Source organism: Oreochromis aureus, linkage group 6, assembly GCF_013358895.1.
Source record: "Oreochromis aureus strain Israel breed Guangdong linkage group 6, ZZ_aureus, whole genome shotgun sequence".
In the NCBI taxonomy this organism is placed as follows: domain Eukaryota; kingdom Metazoa; phylum Chordata; class Actinopteri; order Cichliformes; family Cichlidae; genus Oreochromis; species Oreochromis aureus.
In genome coordinates this window covers 12873334-12893292 of record NC_052947.1, presented here as the reverse complement: position 1 = coordinate 12893292, position 19959 = coordinate 12873334, and the positions used below count along the sequence as shown (strand labels likewise).

The window sequence follows — 19959 nt, the reverse complement described above, 5'->3', positions numbered from 1 at the left end:
GCATTTATAAAATCAATTTGACTCCATTTAGCTGGATTTCAGCGGGCAGTATGTCTCGGAACACCTCAGAATCCATTTGGCTGCTTCTGTCCTGTGTAACATCATCAATAAGCACTAGTGTCCCACTGCCAGTGGCAGCTTTGCACGTCCAAGCCATCACACTGCCTCTGCCTTTTTTTTACCGATGATATGGAAAGCTTTGGATCATGAGCTGTTCCAATCTAGCTTTTATATTCGTAGCATTTCATGTTCCCTTTAAGCCATAAGAGTAGAAGGGTAATGTACACCATTAAGTCCTGCTCTCAAAATCTGACATAGATGTAACACTGTCTGTGAAACTGAATTTAATTGCCTAAAACACAAGAAGGATTTGATCATTTTTCCACAAATTAGTAGAAATACACAGCAGCTGATTCAATGTGTGTGTCATTATTTATCATTATAAACTACTGAAAACCAAAGAGTATGATTTTTCTATCATTTAAAAATATTAATATATGAATACAGGCCTGATTTATATGATTAAAAATAACTAACTGAACTTTAGCTTATAGCTTAAGTCTCAAATTGAATACAATTATCTCTTAATTGTAGTAAAATAAATCCATAAGTTGATCAGTCACACGATTTTTACATTGATTAGATCAACAGATCAATCACACATGATTAAAGAAAAACATGCAAACTCAAAATACATTGGTTATTTTGCAGATGGTTTGTAACGATCACACCGGTCTCCAGTCAGATGAGGGTCACATGTCAGAGTGTACCGGACCTCAAAACCTCCTTTTTTAGCTGGGCAGTTAAATGTGTGTGTCCCCTGCTGCAGATACTTGACACATGATCCCAGACGGTCATCATTAGTTGGGTCCTCGTCCCAAACTTCAACCTTCAAACCAGAGTGTGTGTCCACCTTCATGAGAAAATTAATCAAACAAGATTTAAAATTTGTATCCTTCCAAATGTTGTTTTAGGTTTGTGAATCATAAACAGTAATAAGGATAATTTGACAAATTCATAAAATATTTGTTAAAATCATATTTTACAGTTTTTAAAATTCAGATTGGAAAATTTAAATTATTTAAAATTAATCTGTGTTAGAGACACACTGGTGAATTCCTGGGGGCACTCACAAATCACTTTTTTTTCTCCTAAGGTGTTTGACAGATTTAATCAGTTTATTGATGACTTTTATAGGCCCATCCAAAGAATTATTTTTGTTTGGCTGTAAAACAATCTAGAAACAAGTACCTATATAGTTATGGTTAGCTGAAGAATGGCTCTGTGAATAGTGGAATACTTGATTGTTTTCCCAAAATCTATTGAAATCTGGGCACTTCCCAAATCAAATAATAAATCATGAAAAACTCCTTCTCAGCATAACCAACTTATTGCAGGTTCTTCTTCTGCCTGCACAGAGCGTTTCATTAAAGCACCTTATAATCCGGTGCGCCATAGCCCATTGTTTGGCAATTATGGATTTGTGTCTTAAATTGGGACAAAAACCAAAGCAATCTGAACTCTTGATAAGTTTTAGGCTTGAAAAGTACATCAACTCTGCTGACTGAGAGGCCAAAAGATTTCTGATCTATAATAAGGGTTAACTGACCTTTTCCAGATTATAATAAGCGTTCCACTGGGGGTTGTTTGACTTAATCACCTCAGTCTGCCGATAGCTGGAGCCAAACCACATTTTTGCATAGCTGTGAGTAGAAACAAAGAAAGAAGAGCAAAAGAAGAATTATTAAGTCTGCTTGATGTACCACCTCCAAATTTTAATCCCTGACCAGAGTCTATTCACCTCTCAGTCTGGCCAGTTGGATCTCCTTTCAGGTCCCAGGCTCGCACAATGGTAACCCTTAGCGTCCCCCTCCAGGCTTGCAGAGGACAGCAGTTGGAAGCCAGATTAGGAATGTTTGAACCACAGTTTGGCTCATTGGGCGATTTTTTCACAGCATTGTCCTCTAAGTACTGCTCAATGGCAGCTTTCATCCCTGTCTTTTGTGTATAATTTGTCATCAGCTCGTAGATTGGCCGGAGGGAGTAGGAAACAACATCTGGGTGATCCTTCAGTGTCTTCAGCCAAGTTAGAAAACCAAGGGAGTCATTACGTGTGAGTGCAAACTCTCCCAACCAACCGTTGCCTCCTACTACGTCTGTGTAGTGTTGGTGGAGTCCAGAGCTGTATGTAACAGAGAGACCCTGGTTTTGTAAGACCTTGTTGCAAGAGTCTCTGTTACCAGATAGTTGCAACTTTCCCAAGCCAACAGAGAAACCCAGCGACAAACAGGAGTGGACCTGCAGGACAAGAAGGGAAAGAAAATGTCAACAAATATCTGTATTTTCTAGTCCTTACGTTTTCAAAACAGGCTTGTTACTTTTGGTTTGAAATATTTCAGGGAAGTTATTATTTTCCGACAATGCAAGCTTTCAAACATCAAACAGACTTGAGCATAAACTGTAACACATGAAATTCAATCCTGTATTAATCACCATGTTGCAAAAAAAAAAAAGAGAGATGTAAGAGGCAAAACCGTGTGCCATAGTCAGGGGCATAGCTGGGCTGGGCATCGGGCATACCGGGCATTTGCCCGGTGGGCCGATGGTGATTTTTCGTTTTTATGGCCCGACGTTTTTTTTTTTGTTGTTGTTGTTTTCTTTTCTGAGATTAAAGTCCGAATTCTGACTTTTTTCTTAGAATTCTGAGATTAAAGTCAGAAAGTCAGTGATTAAAGTCAGAAAAAAAAGAGACGTGCCCACTTTTTTTTTTTCCAGTGGCCCTAATCCTCTTCCGTAGTCTCAGAACCTGACTTCAGTTTAGGAGATGAGGCTTGAGGTGGGGAAGAAGTTAATAAGGTGGAAATGAGGGTGGAGCGAGACACAATGAGAAACAGATTATAAAAATGGTCATACGTAGTTTTCATTTAAAGATCACAAATAGGTCTTTCAAAGTAACTTATAAGCAGTGTAGGGACTAACGCGTTATTAAGTCATGCGTTACAGTAACTACGTTATTATTGTGGTAACGAGCACGGTAACTAGTTATTATGCCAAAATCAGGAACGCGTTAATCGTTACTGGGATTTAGACAGGGTCGTTATTCGTTACTTCATGTGGTGGCTGTCACAGAGCTTCCACAGATTCAGTAACATTAGCAAGTGGTGGAGGCCAGCAGGTGGATGAGGGAAAGGGGAGGCAGGAGGAGCAGAGACTCGAGGCGGCCGCTGGTCCGAGTGTGAAATGAACTTCAGGTAAGAAGTTATGACCTGCAGTCTATCTGGGTCAGATATAAACCAAGTTTAGGTGGAGTTTATTTTCGGTATGCTGACATTTTCGTACTAGGTACTAGCTAGCATGATGGAGTTTCTATACAGCTGGGTGGGTGCTATGATGTTACTTATGTTGAACTTTATTTTGTTCATAAGGTTAGTTAGTAGAGTTGCCAACCATCCTGTAAAAAACGGAATCGTCTCGTATTCAGAGAAAATATTACGCGTTTCATATTGAGGTGATTAGGAACGCGATTTGTCCCGGACTTCAGCTACAATGAAAAAGACACAAAGCTGGAGTTATTCTGTCTTTGCTGCACAGCTGCCTCTTCTCTCATTCTCTCCCCTCCTTCTCCTGTTTCTACTTCAGTCATGAAACTGATCAATGATCAGCTGATCGGCTTTTCTCTCTTGTTTTGTTTATCGCCCACCAGAAATCAGAAACCAGCGGATGTCGCGTTAAACAACAGCAGCACGTTTAAGCTTGATCAGCTGTTGTTAGAATTTATTTAATATTAATTTCTAGGATCAGCTGATGTTTGCTGGAGCCACAGCTGTAAAGCTGCTGGTCATGATATTGGTTTGGATATGTGGTGAGAGGGGAACATGAAGATGAAACCAGGAGATGTCCTTACTGAATCATCAGAGCTGAACAGGTGATGGAGAAACAGGTTTACCTTTTAGGTGACATGAATGAGTTGAAGTTATGAACTGTTTCTGAGAGACAAATAACACCAGGATCCTTTTTTTACATAGCTGGCAGCTGGTAACTGTGCAGGGGCGGGTATAGCAAAGTTTTGCCAGGGGGGCCAGGTGGGACATTGACAGGGAGAGGGGGGGACAAAGACGTACTTTTCTTTCTTATTCTCATTTAAAATGTCTGGCTTTTAAAAAATAATTATCTGAATCTTACAACAAACGATTGATAGATTGATGCATATATACCATCAAAACAGTGTACATCACTGTCACAACAGTGTTTGTTTTCATTCAAAGGCTTTATGATTTTTCCTATAATGGTGGGCCGGTCTCTAGTCAAAATCCCCGGGCCGATTTTTTGTCCCAGTCCAGCCCTGGTCAGGGGTTAAAGTGGGGCAGTGTTTCTCTTTTATTTTTGTGTTTCTTTGTTTTTTGGCACAACACCGCAACTACTGCAGCTGTCCATTAGTTGCGGTTGTGGTACTTCTGCATTTAAATAGGCCTACAGAAGACGAGCAAGCATAAAGGGAGTAACACGTTGTGGCAGGTAATTTCAAATGCAACGTTTCTATCTGCTCAACAAACATCAGCAAACACATAAACTGTGTGCAGTTTGTCGCACAGTGTGTTGCTAGCTAAAGGTCCAGCTAATGTATTTCACAGGAAGAGATAAGAATCAGAGCTAACTTCACTCAGAGATGGAGAAAGATAAGAAAGACAGGACAAGAGAGGAGGAAGGAAAGTTAGATTTAAAGCTAAGGACTGCTGACTGACGCTCGATAAACTGGAAATTTAAAGCTTACATGTCCTTACAAGTTGCCATGTTGTTAAATTAGAAAAAAAAATTGAAATATTATTAGTATTATTTAAAAACTGCATGAAAACACTCTGCAGTTTAGTGAAGGATAAACAGGTTAGTTTGGTGTACTGTGATGGGTTTAAAGTAAAGAACAGTGTATGACTCGTGCACAGTGGCTGTGGCGCTCATGGTTACATCAATTATATAAATAGTGTACAGTCATTGTAGAGGATGGAAATCAGCCAAGACAACTCATGAAACATCTGCTGACATTCTGAATTCAGTTGTGTACATTCTCAAAGAGCATTGATTCTCTTCCCTACGCTGAGCCACTACAACTCATTTTAGGGTTGCCCCACCCGCTGAATCCCACTTTAACCTCTGACCTCTGTGCTCATTTTCCTGTTTAGAGGCAAAGTCACCCTCTTTATTTTCCTTCTTTTTGTCTGCTCATGTTCTGCTTAACAGATTCAAGCTGAGTAATTAGAATTAAAATTTGACTAAAGCAAAGTTTGTATTCTCCTGTAATTATTATCTTTATTGTTACATTAATACACTGTTTAGTTAGTTTTGCACAAAAATAGCTGGTGCCTTGAGGCAACTGTTGTTGTGATTTTGCATTATATAAATAATGAGCTTTATTTATGTACCTCATCTGAGGTGAGTCCGTTCAGGGAGGACAGACAGGTTCGTGCAGCTGTGACTCGCCTCAGTCGACCACCAAGGTTAACCTGCAATGTGGTGCAAAGTTGGTGTTATAAATGCTTTTTTTTCAGTTATAAATTTTTAAATAAGGTAATTCACAGTGTGTGTGCTTTAACCTGGCGGATGTAGTGTGTGCCATAGGTGTGTATGAGCTGACTGTACTGAGCTCTGGTGAAGCTGTTGTAGAATCTTGGTAGCTTAGCTACAGCCGAGCTGAACTGAGGGCTGAGAGGCGGTCTGTCTGATACTCGGTAACTGGACACAAAGAGACAGATTAGTAAATGATCTTGACAAACTATTCAAATAAAGATTACAAGATAACCTAAATTTATCTGACTATTCTGGGTTATTCAAAGCCTACCCATAATGGTTGCAGGTGACCTTGTGTGTGCTGAAGGTGTGGCGGTCCTCTTTTGTCCTTTTTGAAGCAAAGTTATAGGCAGTGGATTGCGTTCCTCCCACATCCAGGCCAGCAGCCACAAACTTCTCTAAATTTAGGCCAAGCTGTTATAATAAATGAGAAAACAAATGAATTAGTATGTGGTCAAATACGGGACAAAAGTGCTTGATTTTCTTCCATGTTTTACCTCACCAATACTGTGACATTTTGTGATGTATTTTTCCAGATCCTAATTTATGTTCAAACTTGGCCTCAGATTTCAAAGTGCAAAAAACATGCTGGCAGTGGGTTGATGGACAATTTTTCAAAAGCTAAACATTTACAGTAATTATTATTTATATATCCAAACTTTGGACCATAATTTTTTTATGTAAATTAGAGATACTCCAGCAAAACATAAAGGTTTCATGATTTGAGGTGGAATTACCCTTAATTCATCTTTTTAGCAATTGGAAATGAAATGAAAGCCAAAGTACATATTTAGGCACTTGTCTCACACTTATCTAGATCTGTAAATGTATCCATCTGTATGTAAAATTATATTGTGTTGAAAACACAACATAATTTTATTATGTAATTTCCCCATGGGTCAAATACATATTTCCTTGGGATGCTGAAGTGTATGTGAGTAAATGTGTAGTTTGTTGATTTCTTTTCTGAACATTGGTTGTGAATTTTGATGCCAAAAGGTAGATTTCATTTTTGGTCACAAGGTGGCAGTCTTGTGAAGACGTGATTAATGCACCAAGATGAATGTTTTTATAGCATTAAAATTAAAATATGTCATTAGTATAGTAAAATGTGCCCTACCTTCCAGTCAGTACTGTCCTGGGAGGTGTAAGTGTCAATCACTGAGCTGTGAATACAATTCAAAGTAAAGAATCACTGTAAAATTTTACAGATTGATTTCAAAGTTAATTTGAATGATTTTAAACAGTTTGAAAAGTTAGTATTTACAGATGAACACCTGTTATTGTAATTAGATTTTCAGCTGTGAATAATATGATGAAGAGAATTTAGGCCAGAGAAGGTGTTTAGCAATCAAAATGCTTACTATTAAATGGGTCTGACTTTTCATTTCATCATTGCCAAAGACTGAATGAGCTTTAATTAGATGGAAATCTTTAGATAGCGAGTCAACAGCTGAGCCACAAGATGCTCAGTTGTCACAACTGTTTTTCATGGTAACAGATGCGTTCTCAGTTCAGCCTGAGTATAAACAACACAATTTAACTGTCCACATTTGTCTTTGGAAAGCATGCATTAATTTTAAGCAATGATAAAAATGTATAAGACTATACCTAACAGAGCTGTGGGCACTGCTGTAAATGTCGGCACTGCATTGGCTGAATGCACGCCAGTCCACTGCAGAGACTGGCAGCTGAAAATGAAGACAGATCATGAACATGTACACATAAAGTGTGTGCTACTGTTCAAATGGCTCTTTGTTGTTGCATCTTTAGTTACTTTTTGCAGCACGTTGCCTTGAAGCGGGTTGGAGCAGAGAGTACATGTTTCACTTGGGGTGAAGTAGGTATCCACATCAATCATATAGGCTCCCTTTCGTCGCAGAGTGACCACGTCAAATCCCTCCCCCACCAGGTTGTGACCTGGTACAAAAGGAGCAGCCTTGCACTGGCTGTAGTTTCCAATCTGACAGGAAAGAACAGGGGAGTTGCAGGACAGAAAGAGAACGAGGCTCAGGTAGAGAGGAGGTGGGGTTGAATAAGACAGCATAGCTGCAGTGAAAAAGACTGATATTTTGGAGAGAGAGAGAGAGAGAGATAAAGACATAAGTGATCATCATTTCAACAGCAGGTGATTCTCAGTAAAGTAAAGATCTCCAAATGTTTGCAAACATGCAGCCTCAGCTGACTGCAGGTTTCCCCGACCTTATAAACAGTACAGGACACAACAGTGTGTGAATTAACGATTTGCATAACTCTTAAGTCTATGATATGTCCCCCTTTATTACCTGGTGCAATGAATTTAAAGAATGTTATTACCTGATCTGATACTTGATGAAGGATAAGATTTGCATAATATTATAAGCTTGGATAAACCTGCGGTCAGCTGAGACTGAAAAAGTCAGTTGGATGGGTGAGGACATGTTTCTCCCACTTAAAATTCTGTGATCGGATGAACAGAATCAACTCTCTGGAAAATATAGTTAATTGTTTTAAATCTGAATCCATCTGGCAGAATATTTCTTCAATTTGCTGTAGTTGTTTAGTTACTCACTGCACAAAAAATGCCATTTTTCTCTTGCCATTAAAATCTTTTGTTCACATACAATGCTATTTAGAGGAAAACACTTTTGTTTGTGTGCACTGGCATCACATCTGATGTGATTCCTCACAACATGCTGCTTGATTCCAACTCGTCTGAGAAGTTGGAATATGTCCAGTACTGGTGGTAGAATTTGTTTACTTCTAAAAATACATTTCACATGTAAAATGAGCTTGACTTAAAAGAAGACACAATAAGAAATAAAATAACAAAACACATATACAATACAAGTATAAACATCTTAAATCTTTGTCTTATTAAAATAAAATGAACAATAACTTTGTGTAGAATTTAAAAAAATGTTTCTACCTTTTCAAAAAGTTGCAGTTCTCTGTCAACGACGCAAATCAGACAAAAGCATAACAACGAGCCAATAAGATTTGTTCAGAAACAGACTGAGGAGCTCAGCTTTTAAAGAATAAGATGGGTACACATGCTCAAATCAACAAAGATAAGCATCATAATAAATTAACCAACAATGACTTATTGGACCCAGGATTAAGGAAGTGTCCTTGGAATAACTTCACCTTCATCAAACGAGGTGCGCCTGCTGCTTGCTGCACAGGGAGGAGAGGGCGGGGCGGCGGGGGATTCTCTGACCGGCTGGAGCAGCATCTAATAACCAACTCGCAAAATAAAAGAAAATAAAAACAAAACAACAAACACGAAAACACCAGACATTATGATACAGACTTATAATTTGCACCGATGTTTTTTCGAAATTCTATACGCGAAAAGTGAGCGCGAGAGCCCTTGGTGCGCCTGCGCGCTGCTGAAGTCAAAGTAAACTTTATTGTCACCTCCGCTACATACAGTCTAGTATATAGAGAGACGAGACGACGAGGCTCCAGTTACAACAGTGCAAGTAAACAAACAATAAATATAAGAAGAGTAAGAAAATAAATATACACTTTAGGACTAGGGGTAAAGGGATCATTAACAGTTTAAAATTTATAATTTACAGTTTGATGATTTAAAGTCTCACACACAACCTGTCGAAAGGGGAGGGGGGCCGGCTGCTTCCAAATAGAGCACATTTCATTCATAATGATGTAAATCCAAGCCCATTATGTATTCATGATTTGAATCCTGGGTTGTGTGAAATCCCAGAAATACACCTTAGACAAAGTGAATCTGTGAACTAAGGTGTAGGTCTGTTAGGTTATGTTGTGGTGATCCTCTGGTTGGGGGACTTGTGTTCATACTGGAGTGCAAAATTAAAACCAATGGAAGATGGACAAGAAAAGTTCAAAGCCATCAGGTCCTCAGTTTAGAAAAAAGAGAAAAGAAGAGGAGAAGAAACGAGCAAAAGATACAGGTAAGCAGATGTGTCATTGGATAATGGCAGGTCATCCTGAAACAATCAGAATCAGAATATTTTATTAATCTCTAAGGAAATTATGTGGGTTACAGTTGCTCCAAGAAGAAATGGTAAAAATAGCAACAGTAACAGACTAAACTCCAAACAATACATTATGTTACAGATTTTAATATTAATTAGTCATTGTCAATTGTTGATTTGTCCTGTTCTCATTGTATGACGAATTATGATGGCTGTTTGGTAGCCGTTTGCATACTATGCATACTTTCTCTCTCTTCATATGTGTGTGTATGTGTATGTTTCTTTGGCGAAATTCAGTATGTTTCCGACATTTCCGACAACAGTTTTCGCCCGGGCGCCAAACAGGCTAGGACCGCCACTGCTTATTGGACCCAGGATTAAGGAAGCGTCCTTGGACTAACTTCATTATCAATGCTGAGAAGCTGTTTGAGATAATGTGCCCACTTAACTAACTGAGAAATCTATTTGTTTCATTAATAATTAAATTAATAATGTGAATAATAATATAATAATAAACAGACTGACGATCTGGCTGGGGTGTGCCCCAACTCTACCTCTATTGACGCGCCAGCCCCAACCCTCATGACCCTCATAAGGATAAGCAGAAGAGAATAGATTATTAACGGATGCCAAATTTATTAACGAATGTTTATGGTAACAGAGGTGTTATCAGTTCAGCCTGATAGGAGCCCACTGCATGTCCCATTTTTCTCCAGTGTCCAGTTTTTCTCACCAATTCCCTACACAACGCTAGGGGCAATTTATGTGTGGTTATGTATGGGTTCACTCTCCAAATGTGTTTTTCATGTACCCGGAGACATGCACTGTCGGTTCTGCACTAGATATAAAGCCTCCTTTCATTCTGGTCAACAGACAAAAGCAGGACAACAAACCAACAAGATTTGTTAAAAATCAAACTGAGGAGCACAGCTTTTAAAAATAAGATGGGTACACAAAACAACAAAGATTAGCACAGTAATAAATTAACCAACAATGACTTATTGGACCCAGGATTAAGGAAGTGTCCTTGGAATAACTTCATTGTCAATGCTGAGAAGCTGTTTGAGATTATGTGCCCTCTTAACTATACATTAACTGTGTACGTGTAAGAGAAAGAAGGCTGTCAGCCCCCAAACCACAACAGAGATGCCACACATGCAGTTTGGTAGAAATCTCAACAATTATTAGAGTCAAGTATATTTTTAATTTCATTGCCAAATCTACTTATTTAATCAATAATTAAATAAAAAATGTAATTAATAATATAATTAATTAATAAACGGACTAATAAATTAACCAACAATGACTTATTGGACCCAGGATTAAGGAAGTGTCCTTGGGCTAACTTCATTATCAATGCAGAGAAGCTGTTTGAGATAATGTGCCCTCTTAACTAACTGAGAAATCTATTTGTTTCATTAATAATTAAATTAATAATGTGAATAATAATATAATAATGAACAGACTGACGATCTGTCCGGGGTGTGCCCCACCTCTACCTCTATGGACGCGCCAGCCCCAACCCTCATGAGCCCGATGAGGATAAGCAGAAGAGAATGGATGCCAAATTTATTAACAAATGTTTACGGTAACGGAGGTTATTATCAATTCAGCCTGATATGAGCCCACTGCATGTCCTATTTTTCTCCAGGGTTTGTTTTAACACTATTGTCAACACAAACCAAAGGGTCAATTTATGTGTTGTTGTGTGTGGGTTAACTCTTCAAAAGGGTTTTTTATGTACCCGCAGACATGCACTGTTGGTTCTGCAGCCACTAGATATAAAGTCTGTCTTCATTCTGGGTAAATGTGTCACGTTTGTTATCACGGCTCTGATTGTTGTCCCTGTTTCACTCCTTTCTTCAGTTGTTTTTCATACACCCACAGGTGCCCTTGGACTTTAATTGCTCCTAGTGTCACTCATGCGTTTGGCATTACCTGAATCAGCTTTGTGTGTAATAATCAGTGTTGGGACTAACGCGTTATTAAGTAACGCGTTACAGTAACTACGTTATTATTGTGGTAACGAGCACGGTAACTAGTTATTATGCCAAAACCAGGAACGCGTTACTCGTTACTGGGATTTAGATAGGCTCGTTACTCGTTACTTCGTGTGGTGGATATCGCGGAGCTTCCACAGATTCAATAACATTAGCAAGTGGTGGAGGCCAGCAGGTGGATGAAGGAAAAGGGAGGCAAGAGGAGAGACCCGGCGGCCGCCGGTCCGCGCGTGTCAGGTGAACTGAACTTCAGGTAAGAAGTTATGACCTGCAGTCTATCTGGGTCAGATATAAACCAAGTTTAGGTGGAGTTTATTTTCGGTATGCTGACATTTTCGTACTGCGTGCTAGCTAGCATGACGGAGTTTCTATACAGCTGGGTGGGTGCTATGTTACTGATGTTGAACTTTATTTTGTTCATACGGTTAATTATTAGAGTTTCCAACCGTCCCGTAAAAAAAGAGAATCGTCTGGTATTCAGAGAAAATATTACGCGTTTCGTACTGAGGTGAAAAGGAACACAGTTTGTCCCGGACTTCAGCTACAATGAAAAGACACAAAGCTGAAGCTGCACAGCTGCCTCTTCTTCTCTCATTCTCTCCTCTCCCGTTTCTACTTCAATCACGAAACTGATCAATGATCAGCTGATCGGCTTTTCTCTCTTGTTTATTTATCGCCCACTTTGCGCCAGAAAGAGGAAACCAGCGGATGTCGCGTTAAACAACAGCAGCACGTTTAAGCTTGATCAGCTGTTGTTAGAATTTATTTAATATTAATTTCTAGTATCAGCTGATGTTTGCTGGAGTCACAGCTGTAAAGCTGCTGGTCATGATATCGGTTTGGTTATCTGGTGAGAGGGAAACATGCAGATGAAACCAGGAGATGTCCTTACTGAATCATCAGAGCTGAACAGGTGATGGAGAAACAGGTTTACCTTTTAGGTGACATGAATGAGTTGAAGGGAAGTTATGAACTGTTTCTGAGAGACAAATAACACCAGGATCCTTTTCTACGTAGCTGACAGCTGGTAACTGTGCAGGGGCGGGTCTAGCAAAGTGTTGCCAGGGGGCCAGGTAGGGCATTAACAGGGAAACAGGGGGACAAGGAAATACTTTTCTTTATTATTCTCATTTAAAATATCTCGCTTTAAAAAAAAAAAAAATTATCTGAGTCTTACAACAAACAATTGATAGATTGATACATATATACCATCAGAACAGTGTACATCACTGTCACAACAGTGTTTGTTTTCATTCAAAGGCTTTATGATTTTTCCTATAATGGCGGGCCGGTCTCTAGTCAAAATGCCCGGGACGATTTTTTTGTTCCAGTCCAGCTCTGTATGCAGCTCATCTGCAGTCTGGTGTTACCTACATCTTCCTATTCAGAAGGCAGAATTTCCAAGTTCTGAGTACAATCAAAAGCACCACGACTGCAGTTTTTGTGTTGGATGTAAAAAGCAGGCTAGAATCATGGCGGCGGTCAACGATGGTCCAGGCGTGGGATTTCTCTCGTGGAAATGTGCACATTATTTTTTCCTTTCTATTGGTAGGTGGCACAGTGCACTTGTGGCAAGTAAGCAAGATAGAAGACTGACAATCTTGCTGGGTATCCAGTTACAGAAGCAACACATTAACAAGAGAATTCTGAGTAAAACCAAAGTTACTTTCCCTAGTAACTAGTTACTTTGAAAGTAACGAGTAACTTGAAGTAACTGAGTTACTTTTTTAGAGAAGTAACTAGTAATGTAACTAAGTTACTAATTTAAAGTAACTTACCCAACACTGGTAATAATACCTGAAATCTTTCACTAGTTGTTTTCAACAGTGAAATGAATACATTACCTATAAATCAACTTCCTTTTGCATATTTGTATTTTTTATTTGTAAACTCTTAGTGTGAACATACACCAAGTTATGTTATTCACTATAAAACATGTTCCATCACTACCTAGGCATACAATTTCAATTAATATCCAAACCTTTAAGTAGTCGGACTATTCATTTTCAAACTGTAAAAACATTACACACAGACAAAGTCTCATGAAGAGACTCTCAAGAGAGACTTATTGTTGTGTTTGAAGTAGTGAACCTTGCCTGTCGAGGTAAACACAGAGAATCATCAAGCATGCATGTTATTAAAGTATTTTCCCCCTTTTCAGCTGCTCAATAATGCAACTGTATAATAAGCCAGTCTAACGGTAGCAACGGAGTGCATTTAGGCACCTAGACATGATCATCCTGCTGAAGTTTAAGTAACTTTGAATATGGCATGTTGATGCCAGACGGTGTAATTTGGATTTTTTTTTTTTCCCATAAAATCATCTCTAGGGGTTACAGAGAGTGAGTGAAAAAGAGAAAATATCCAGTTTTCTTAGTGAAAATTCCTTTTTTTGTTTTTTGTTTTTTTGTTGTTTACAGTTTTTACAGAATTAAATCAATCATATATATTTCATCTCTGTAATATTCTGGATATTTTTAATTGAGCTATTTGTATATAGTAGAGCTATTTCTCAATTTTGTAAACTTTGTAATATATTGTATTATTTAATTTAATTCAGTCTCTTACTGTTCTTATTGTCTTGGAGCAATTGTAACCACATAATTTCCTCAGAGATTAAAAGTATTCTGAATCTGCTGATTCTGATGATGAGACTGCTTTGAGCTGATAGGAAGGTGACAATAACTTGCATAACCACTCATTAAAACCAGGATACGCAGAAGAGCATCTCTGAGCAAACAACATGCTGAACTTGCGCATGAGCACACCAGTTACACACTCCTGCCAGCTAACCCTCTAAGTGCCAAATGAGTATTACTGAATACCTGAGTGTCGTTGCCGACCATGTCTATCTGTTTTTGGTCCAAGTATACCCATCTTATGAAGGCTGCCTCCACGATAATGTGTTGTCTCACAAAATTCAATTAATCTCAAGCTGGTTTCTTGCACATGATAATGATTTAGCTTTACTCAAATGGTCTCCACAGTCACCAGATCTCCACTAGAGCCTGATGGGATGCGGTGGAACAGCAGATTCACATCATTGATGTGCAGCTGACAAATCTGCAGCAACTTTGTGATGCTGTCATGTCAATATGAACCAAAAACCTCTGAGGAACATTTCCAGCACCCTGTTTAACCAATAAGAGCCAAGACCCAACTGGGAGAGTCAATTTTGAAACTTCAACAGAAACTTTCCTCAATGTGTAAAGGGGCGTGGGTTCTTATGGGTAAATCTATGCCATGAATGATTAAGGTAGTTCTGGGATCCAGGCTATTACTAGCAAAGTGTACCTAATAAAGTGAGTATAAACAATGGAAATGAGTGTCAATGGGGAAGCCACTGCCTTTTCCCCGTCTTCCCCTATGGCACCTCAGATACGCTCCATCCCCTGCGACCCTGATGAGGATAAGCAGAAGAGAATGGATGAATGGATGCCAAATGACCTCAGTCAACTTTTTGGATGAGTTTTTTTCCCACTTCCCAGTTTCAGTCTTTTTCACCAGTGTTCATGTTTTAAATCATGGTTTCATTAAAACAGTAAAAAAAAAGGAACCCCTTTTCAACAGCACTTGGACTATTTATACAATTTAAATGTATTCTAACTTCACAACACTTTATTTATTCTGGTCTTGGTGTCTTCAGATTTGTTGAACCAACCCTGAGATTAAACAAAACAAAACAAAACAAAACACAAGTGCCAATTAATCAGGACTCGTTTATTTCGTTATGATGAGCATTATTATACATTATACCCATGCAAACAATACCGAATCAAATGTTTTATACTCTTAAGTGTTACAAATCAAAGAACTGAAGAAAAACATTACATGTTATAAAGGACTTTGCAACAATGACATACAAAAATCTATTTGTAATCGTACTTATGGAGAGGACTTGACTGTTTTTACACATAATTCAGAAAATAATCAGTGTTTTTAATGAATGCAAAGTGATTTGAATGCGTACCCACCACCAAAATCAAATGAGGATTAAACACGATGACTATCTGCCCCAAACTGTATAACACATCAAATTAGCTTTAACTCTTAAGTGTATGATATGTCCCCCTTTATTACCTGTTGCAATAAATTTAAAGAATGTTATCACCTGATCTGATACTTGATTAAGGATAAGCTACCAGCATTTCCATAGTGTGCCCCACCCAGAATGCATTTCTCACTGTGGAGATGGTTGGTATTTGTTACAGGTGGGTCCAGTCAGGTGACGGTCACACGTCAGAGTGTAGTTGACAAAAACAGTGCCGCCTCTCTGAAGGGAGCATCTGATTGTGTTTGTACCTTGAGTCAGGTAGTTCACACATGATCCTAGCCAATCATCAAACCACGCATCTTTGTCCCAGACTTCAATCCTCAGAGGACTGCTTGTTTTCACCTTTTTAAAAAAAAAAGTGAGCCAAAGTTAAAGTAGCATACAGTATAATGATGCATGTTGTGTCCATTTATTGTTTCAACAATAATTAAAAAGGAAAAAAACAGCATTTCAGGTGTGTTTCATATAATAATTTAATATTTGTTGGAGTGTTATTAAAGTCATGTCTTTAATATACAGATATAACAGGGTTTTGGTTTTTTTTTTCAAATAAGGAAATTATTCTAAATTGTTTCATCTTTGGTTTTTTTTCAAATGTCCATGCTTTTACTTTTTGTTGGGGATACAAAATTAGGTAAAAGTGTTTTGTACTGACATTTTCCAGACGGTAATAGGTGATCCAGAAGGGGGAGTTAGATCGGATCACATTAGTCTGGTACCTAGGGTAGTCATAGTAGAGCTTCACATATCTGTGAAATGGCAAAAGAAATGGAGAAAAAATTACTGTATACATGTCTATGATTGGTCTTTCCTTTGAAGCTTATCTTGTTCACTGCTCACCCCTCAGTCTTGCCCCAAAAATCTCCTTTCAGACCAAAGGCTTGGATCATGGTTATCGTCACTGTTCCCCTCTGAGTGTCTTCAGGACAACACTTGGAATCCAGGTCGGGACCCCTGCTGCTACAGGAAGATTGTGTGTTGTTTGATCTACTGATGGCGTTATCTTTTAAGTACTTCTCTATGGCAGCCTTCAGTCCTGCTTTTTGTGCTGACTGTTGCACCAGGTCATGCAGTGGTCTTAGGGAGTAGCAAACTACATCAGGCTGATCCTTGAGGGTTTTTAGCCAATTCTGGTAGCCCAGGGAGTCATTTCTGGTGAGTGAAAACTCCCCAGTCCAGCCTCTGCCTCCCACCACTTCTGAATAATGACTGTGGAGACCAGAGCTGTACAAGGCAGAGGTACTGTGGGTGTCTATAATTCATTATGATTCAGACTGGACAAGCAGGTACGTGTAGACGTGACTCGCCTGAACTGCGCTCCAAGATCAACCTGAAGAACATTAATATTTGAAAAAAAATTCATACACTTCTGAATATTAAAAAATAAATAAAAGTGATGTGTATATTAATGTTATTACCTGGTGAATATAGTGTGTCCGTATGTGTCTATGAGGCGTCTGTACTGGGCTCTGGTTGCATAGCTGCAGGTAGCTGGCAGTCTGGCCAAATCTGGCCAAATGTCCATGTTTTATATTTACATTACATTACAGTGCAGGGTGTGTGCATGTTATTGCAGGTGATTCTTTCTTACTTTGAACTGTGTATTAAAGCAAGCATGGGGTTGATCTTCCTCAATAAAGGGAAGCACGTATATATGATGTTTGTAGGGCTCTACTGTAGTTGCCTGGTTATTTTGCTTCATTTTGTTCTTTTAAATATTGTCCTTATAATGTCCAGTCATGGGACCCTCTTTTAAACATGGAGCTAGGAATGATTACAGGACTACATCAACAGTTTGCAGTAATAATAATATGATTTGCATGTTTCACTCAATATTAATGTTTCCTACCTTCCAGTCGATGCTGTTCTGGTTGGTGTATGCTGCGACCAGTGAGCTGTAGAGAAATTATTTTGTTTAATTCCCCAAAATATTCCAGTAGGAAATAAATGCATTTTCAATTATTAAATATTCAACACCATTCAGTTTGATAAATGAATTCATGTAGGAGGTGTGAGTGTTATGATGCCTATAAGTGAAGCATATATGAAACATGTCAGGGCACATTGAGTTTTTAAGTCCTAGAATACCTGATGGAGGTGTGTTCACTGTCCTCGAGATGAAAACTGCAGCGGCTGAACGCACGCCAGTCCAAAGCAGAGACTGGTAGCTGAAAATATCACCAGTGTTAGCATGTTAATGGTACGTCAAAGTAATTTGTTGATGTTTATTTATTAGTTTAGTTACTTTCTGCAGTTTGTAGCCTTGATGAGGATTGAGGCAGAGTTTACAGGTGTCACTCGAATTGAGGTAGGTCTTCACATCAATCACATAAGCTCCTTTTCGCTTAAGTGTAAGAACATCAAAGCCCTCCCCTGCCAGGTTGTAGCCAGGCACAAAGGGGGCAGACATACACTGGCTCCGGGTCCCAGTCTGACAGGAGAGAACAGGGGAGTGGCACAACAGAAAGAGGAGGAGAAGGCTCAGGTAGAGAGTGGTGGGAGTTCAAAAGGAGAGCATGGCTGGAGTCAAAGAGAGAGAGAAAAGGAAAGCAGTCAGTTTAATTTAAGCTGTAATGTAGTGTGTCAAAGAAAAACTGCAAAAAGTATTTTATATTTTGGGGGTTTTTTGTTTGATTTTTTTTATGCATTTGAATGATTCATCTCTCTTAAGTAGATATGACCAGAATATGCAGATTGTTTTGTCAATATAACACCATGGTATCATAATATTTAGGGTGGCTTCTAATAATTACTGTCCTTATCAATTAATATGCTACTTGTTTTTTCTTTGTTTTTTCTTTTTTTGGGAAAAATCACAAACATAAAAATACTCAGACTAATGCATTCCATGTTGAAAGGGTCCATCTGTCTTCTGAGGTGCTTGTTTTATCAGATCAACAGCTCAAAAAGCAATGTCTGTGATATTTCTTTACCTGTGCTAACAAATCACAGTGATACAATCTCAGCTGTTTGGGATTGGTTGGTTTGCACCAATGTTTAATGTGTTTCTGCCAGCTATATTTTTATATTTCACACAAAATCTGTAATTTAAATAAATGCATTCAATTAATTAATTCAGTCTAATTTGGCAAAAAAAAAAATCAGTGGGAGGTTTCACAGTTCACTATATATGATGCAACATTCATTTAAGCTCTTCATTGATTTGGTTTAAAAGATGTGTTAAATATAAAAAAGCCCATCAGATTACCTGTTCAGACCTCAGCAGAGAATGTGTCAAGAGATGGAGATGATGATGGTATCATCTGAGGATGTGGCATCACTGTTCAGGCAACAGCACTTTTATACTGTATCCAAGGTCATGTGACCTACACTCAGTAGTTTTTTTTTTTTGGTTTGTTTGTTTTGTTTTTTAAGATAAAGCATGGATGCGGAGAAATTGCACGTAATGAATACAAAATATTTGTGATATTGGAGTTCTGAAAAATCATGCTTTATAACGTTAAAACAAGAATTATCTGCATCTGCAAACTGACAGTAAAGAAAAAACAAGAACTCTATTTTCAAAGAGCTGGAACGCCTCCCTCCTATGAGAAAAAGAGTCATTTAAAATTCACCTGAAGCAACAGATCAGCTAAACTCCTGACATTCAAATGACACACAGGAAATGTAACAGTCGAACAGGTTAAACACCATTGCTGTGTTGACCTTCTGGCATCTTTCTCTCTTTTTTAACTTTCCATATCATGATAGCTACAAAACTATGTAACTATCAAATTATTTTGCTACTGTATATTATGTGTTATACAATAACAATGCAACATATACATTTAGTATGCTCCATCTGCAGGTCATATATCTTTCTGATATAAGAATAAACCTTTAAGAAATATTTGAGATGTAATTAATAGAAAATGTTTGATCAACTTTTTTCTAAATACTACTTATACAAACATATACTTCAGCCTAAATCTTTAATGCATACTAATATGACAATAACAATATAATATGGAATATATGTCAGTCTGTTTTAATAATTGCATTTTCTGAATAATAACAAAAAATACAGTATGTGTGTGCAGGTCTATAAACCGTGTTTTATTTTTATTAAGCAGTAAAAGATATACAGTACATGCAAAAGCAGAAACCAACAGCAAAACAGAGAACTAAAGTTGTTACAAGAACAAAAGACTAATGAATACATTTTTTTGTCGAGCACACACCCACCTGTTATTTACATTTCAAGATATCCATCAACGAGAACAAATGTACAGTGACATGTGACAGAAGAGAATGTGTTGTCATCCTTTTCTGCCATTTTACAGTCATCTTAGTCAGGCATATTATTGGTTGTCTGATGAACCATTGGGAGTTTATCCTCAAAGATTACACTGTATTTGCAAACTCGCAAATTTTACTAGGCTGCACATACTGAGAGAATGCT

General features: G+C 38.2%; 2 protein-coding genes across 2 annotated transcripts; both read right to left on the bottom strand.

The window, feature by feature from the left end:
• Positions 1 to 215: 215 nt before the first annotated feature.
• Positions 216 to 8594, bottom strand: LOC116336323 (perforin-1-like). The gene is made up of 10 exons (XM_039613209.1): positions 8471 to 8594; positions 7340 to 7626; positions 7174 to 7253; positions 6683 to 6728; positions 5834 to 5976; positions 5589 to 5727; positions 5418 to 5498; positions 1802 to 2298; positions 1610 to 1703; positions 216 to 913 (listed from the first exon to the last, which is right to left on the bottom strand). The coding sequence occupies exons 2-10, from the start codon at positions 7607 to 7609 to the stop codon at positions 701 to 703; spliced, it is 1563 nt and encodes a 520-aa protein (XP_039469143.1). The 5' UTR covers positions 7610 to 7626; positions 8471 to 8594; the 3' UTR covers positions 216 to 700.
• Positions 8595 to 15531: 6937 nt separating this feature from the next.
• On the bottom strand, positions 15532 to 17839 carry LOC120440796 (perforin-1-like). Its single transcript, XM_039614062.1, has 6 exons — positions 17803 to 17839; positions 17646 to 17725; positions 17407 to 17452; positions 16398 to 16517; positions 16213 to 16306; positions 15532 to 15899 (listed from the first exon to the last, which is right to left on the bottom strand). Exons 4-6 carry the CDS (start codon positions 16445 to 16447, stop codon positions 15684 to 15686), a joined length of 360 nt encoding a protein of 119 aa, XP_039469996.1. The 5' UTR covers positions 16448 to 16517; positions 17407 to 17452; positions 17646 to 17725; positions 17803 to 17839; the 3' UTR covers positions 15532 to 15683.
• Positions 17840 to 19959: the final 2120 nt, after the last annotated feature.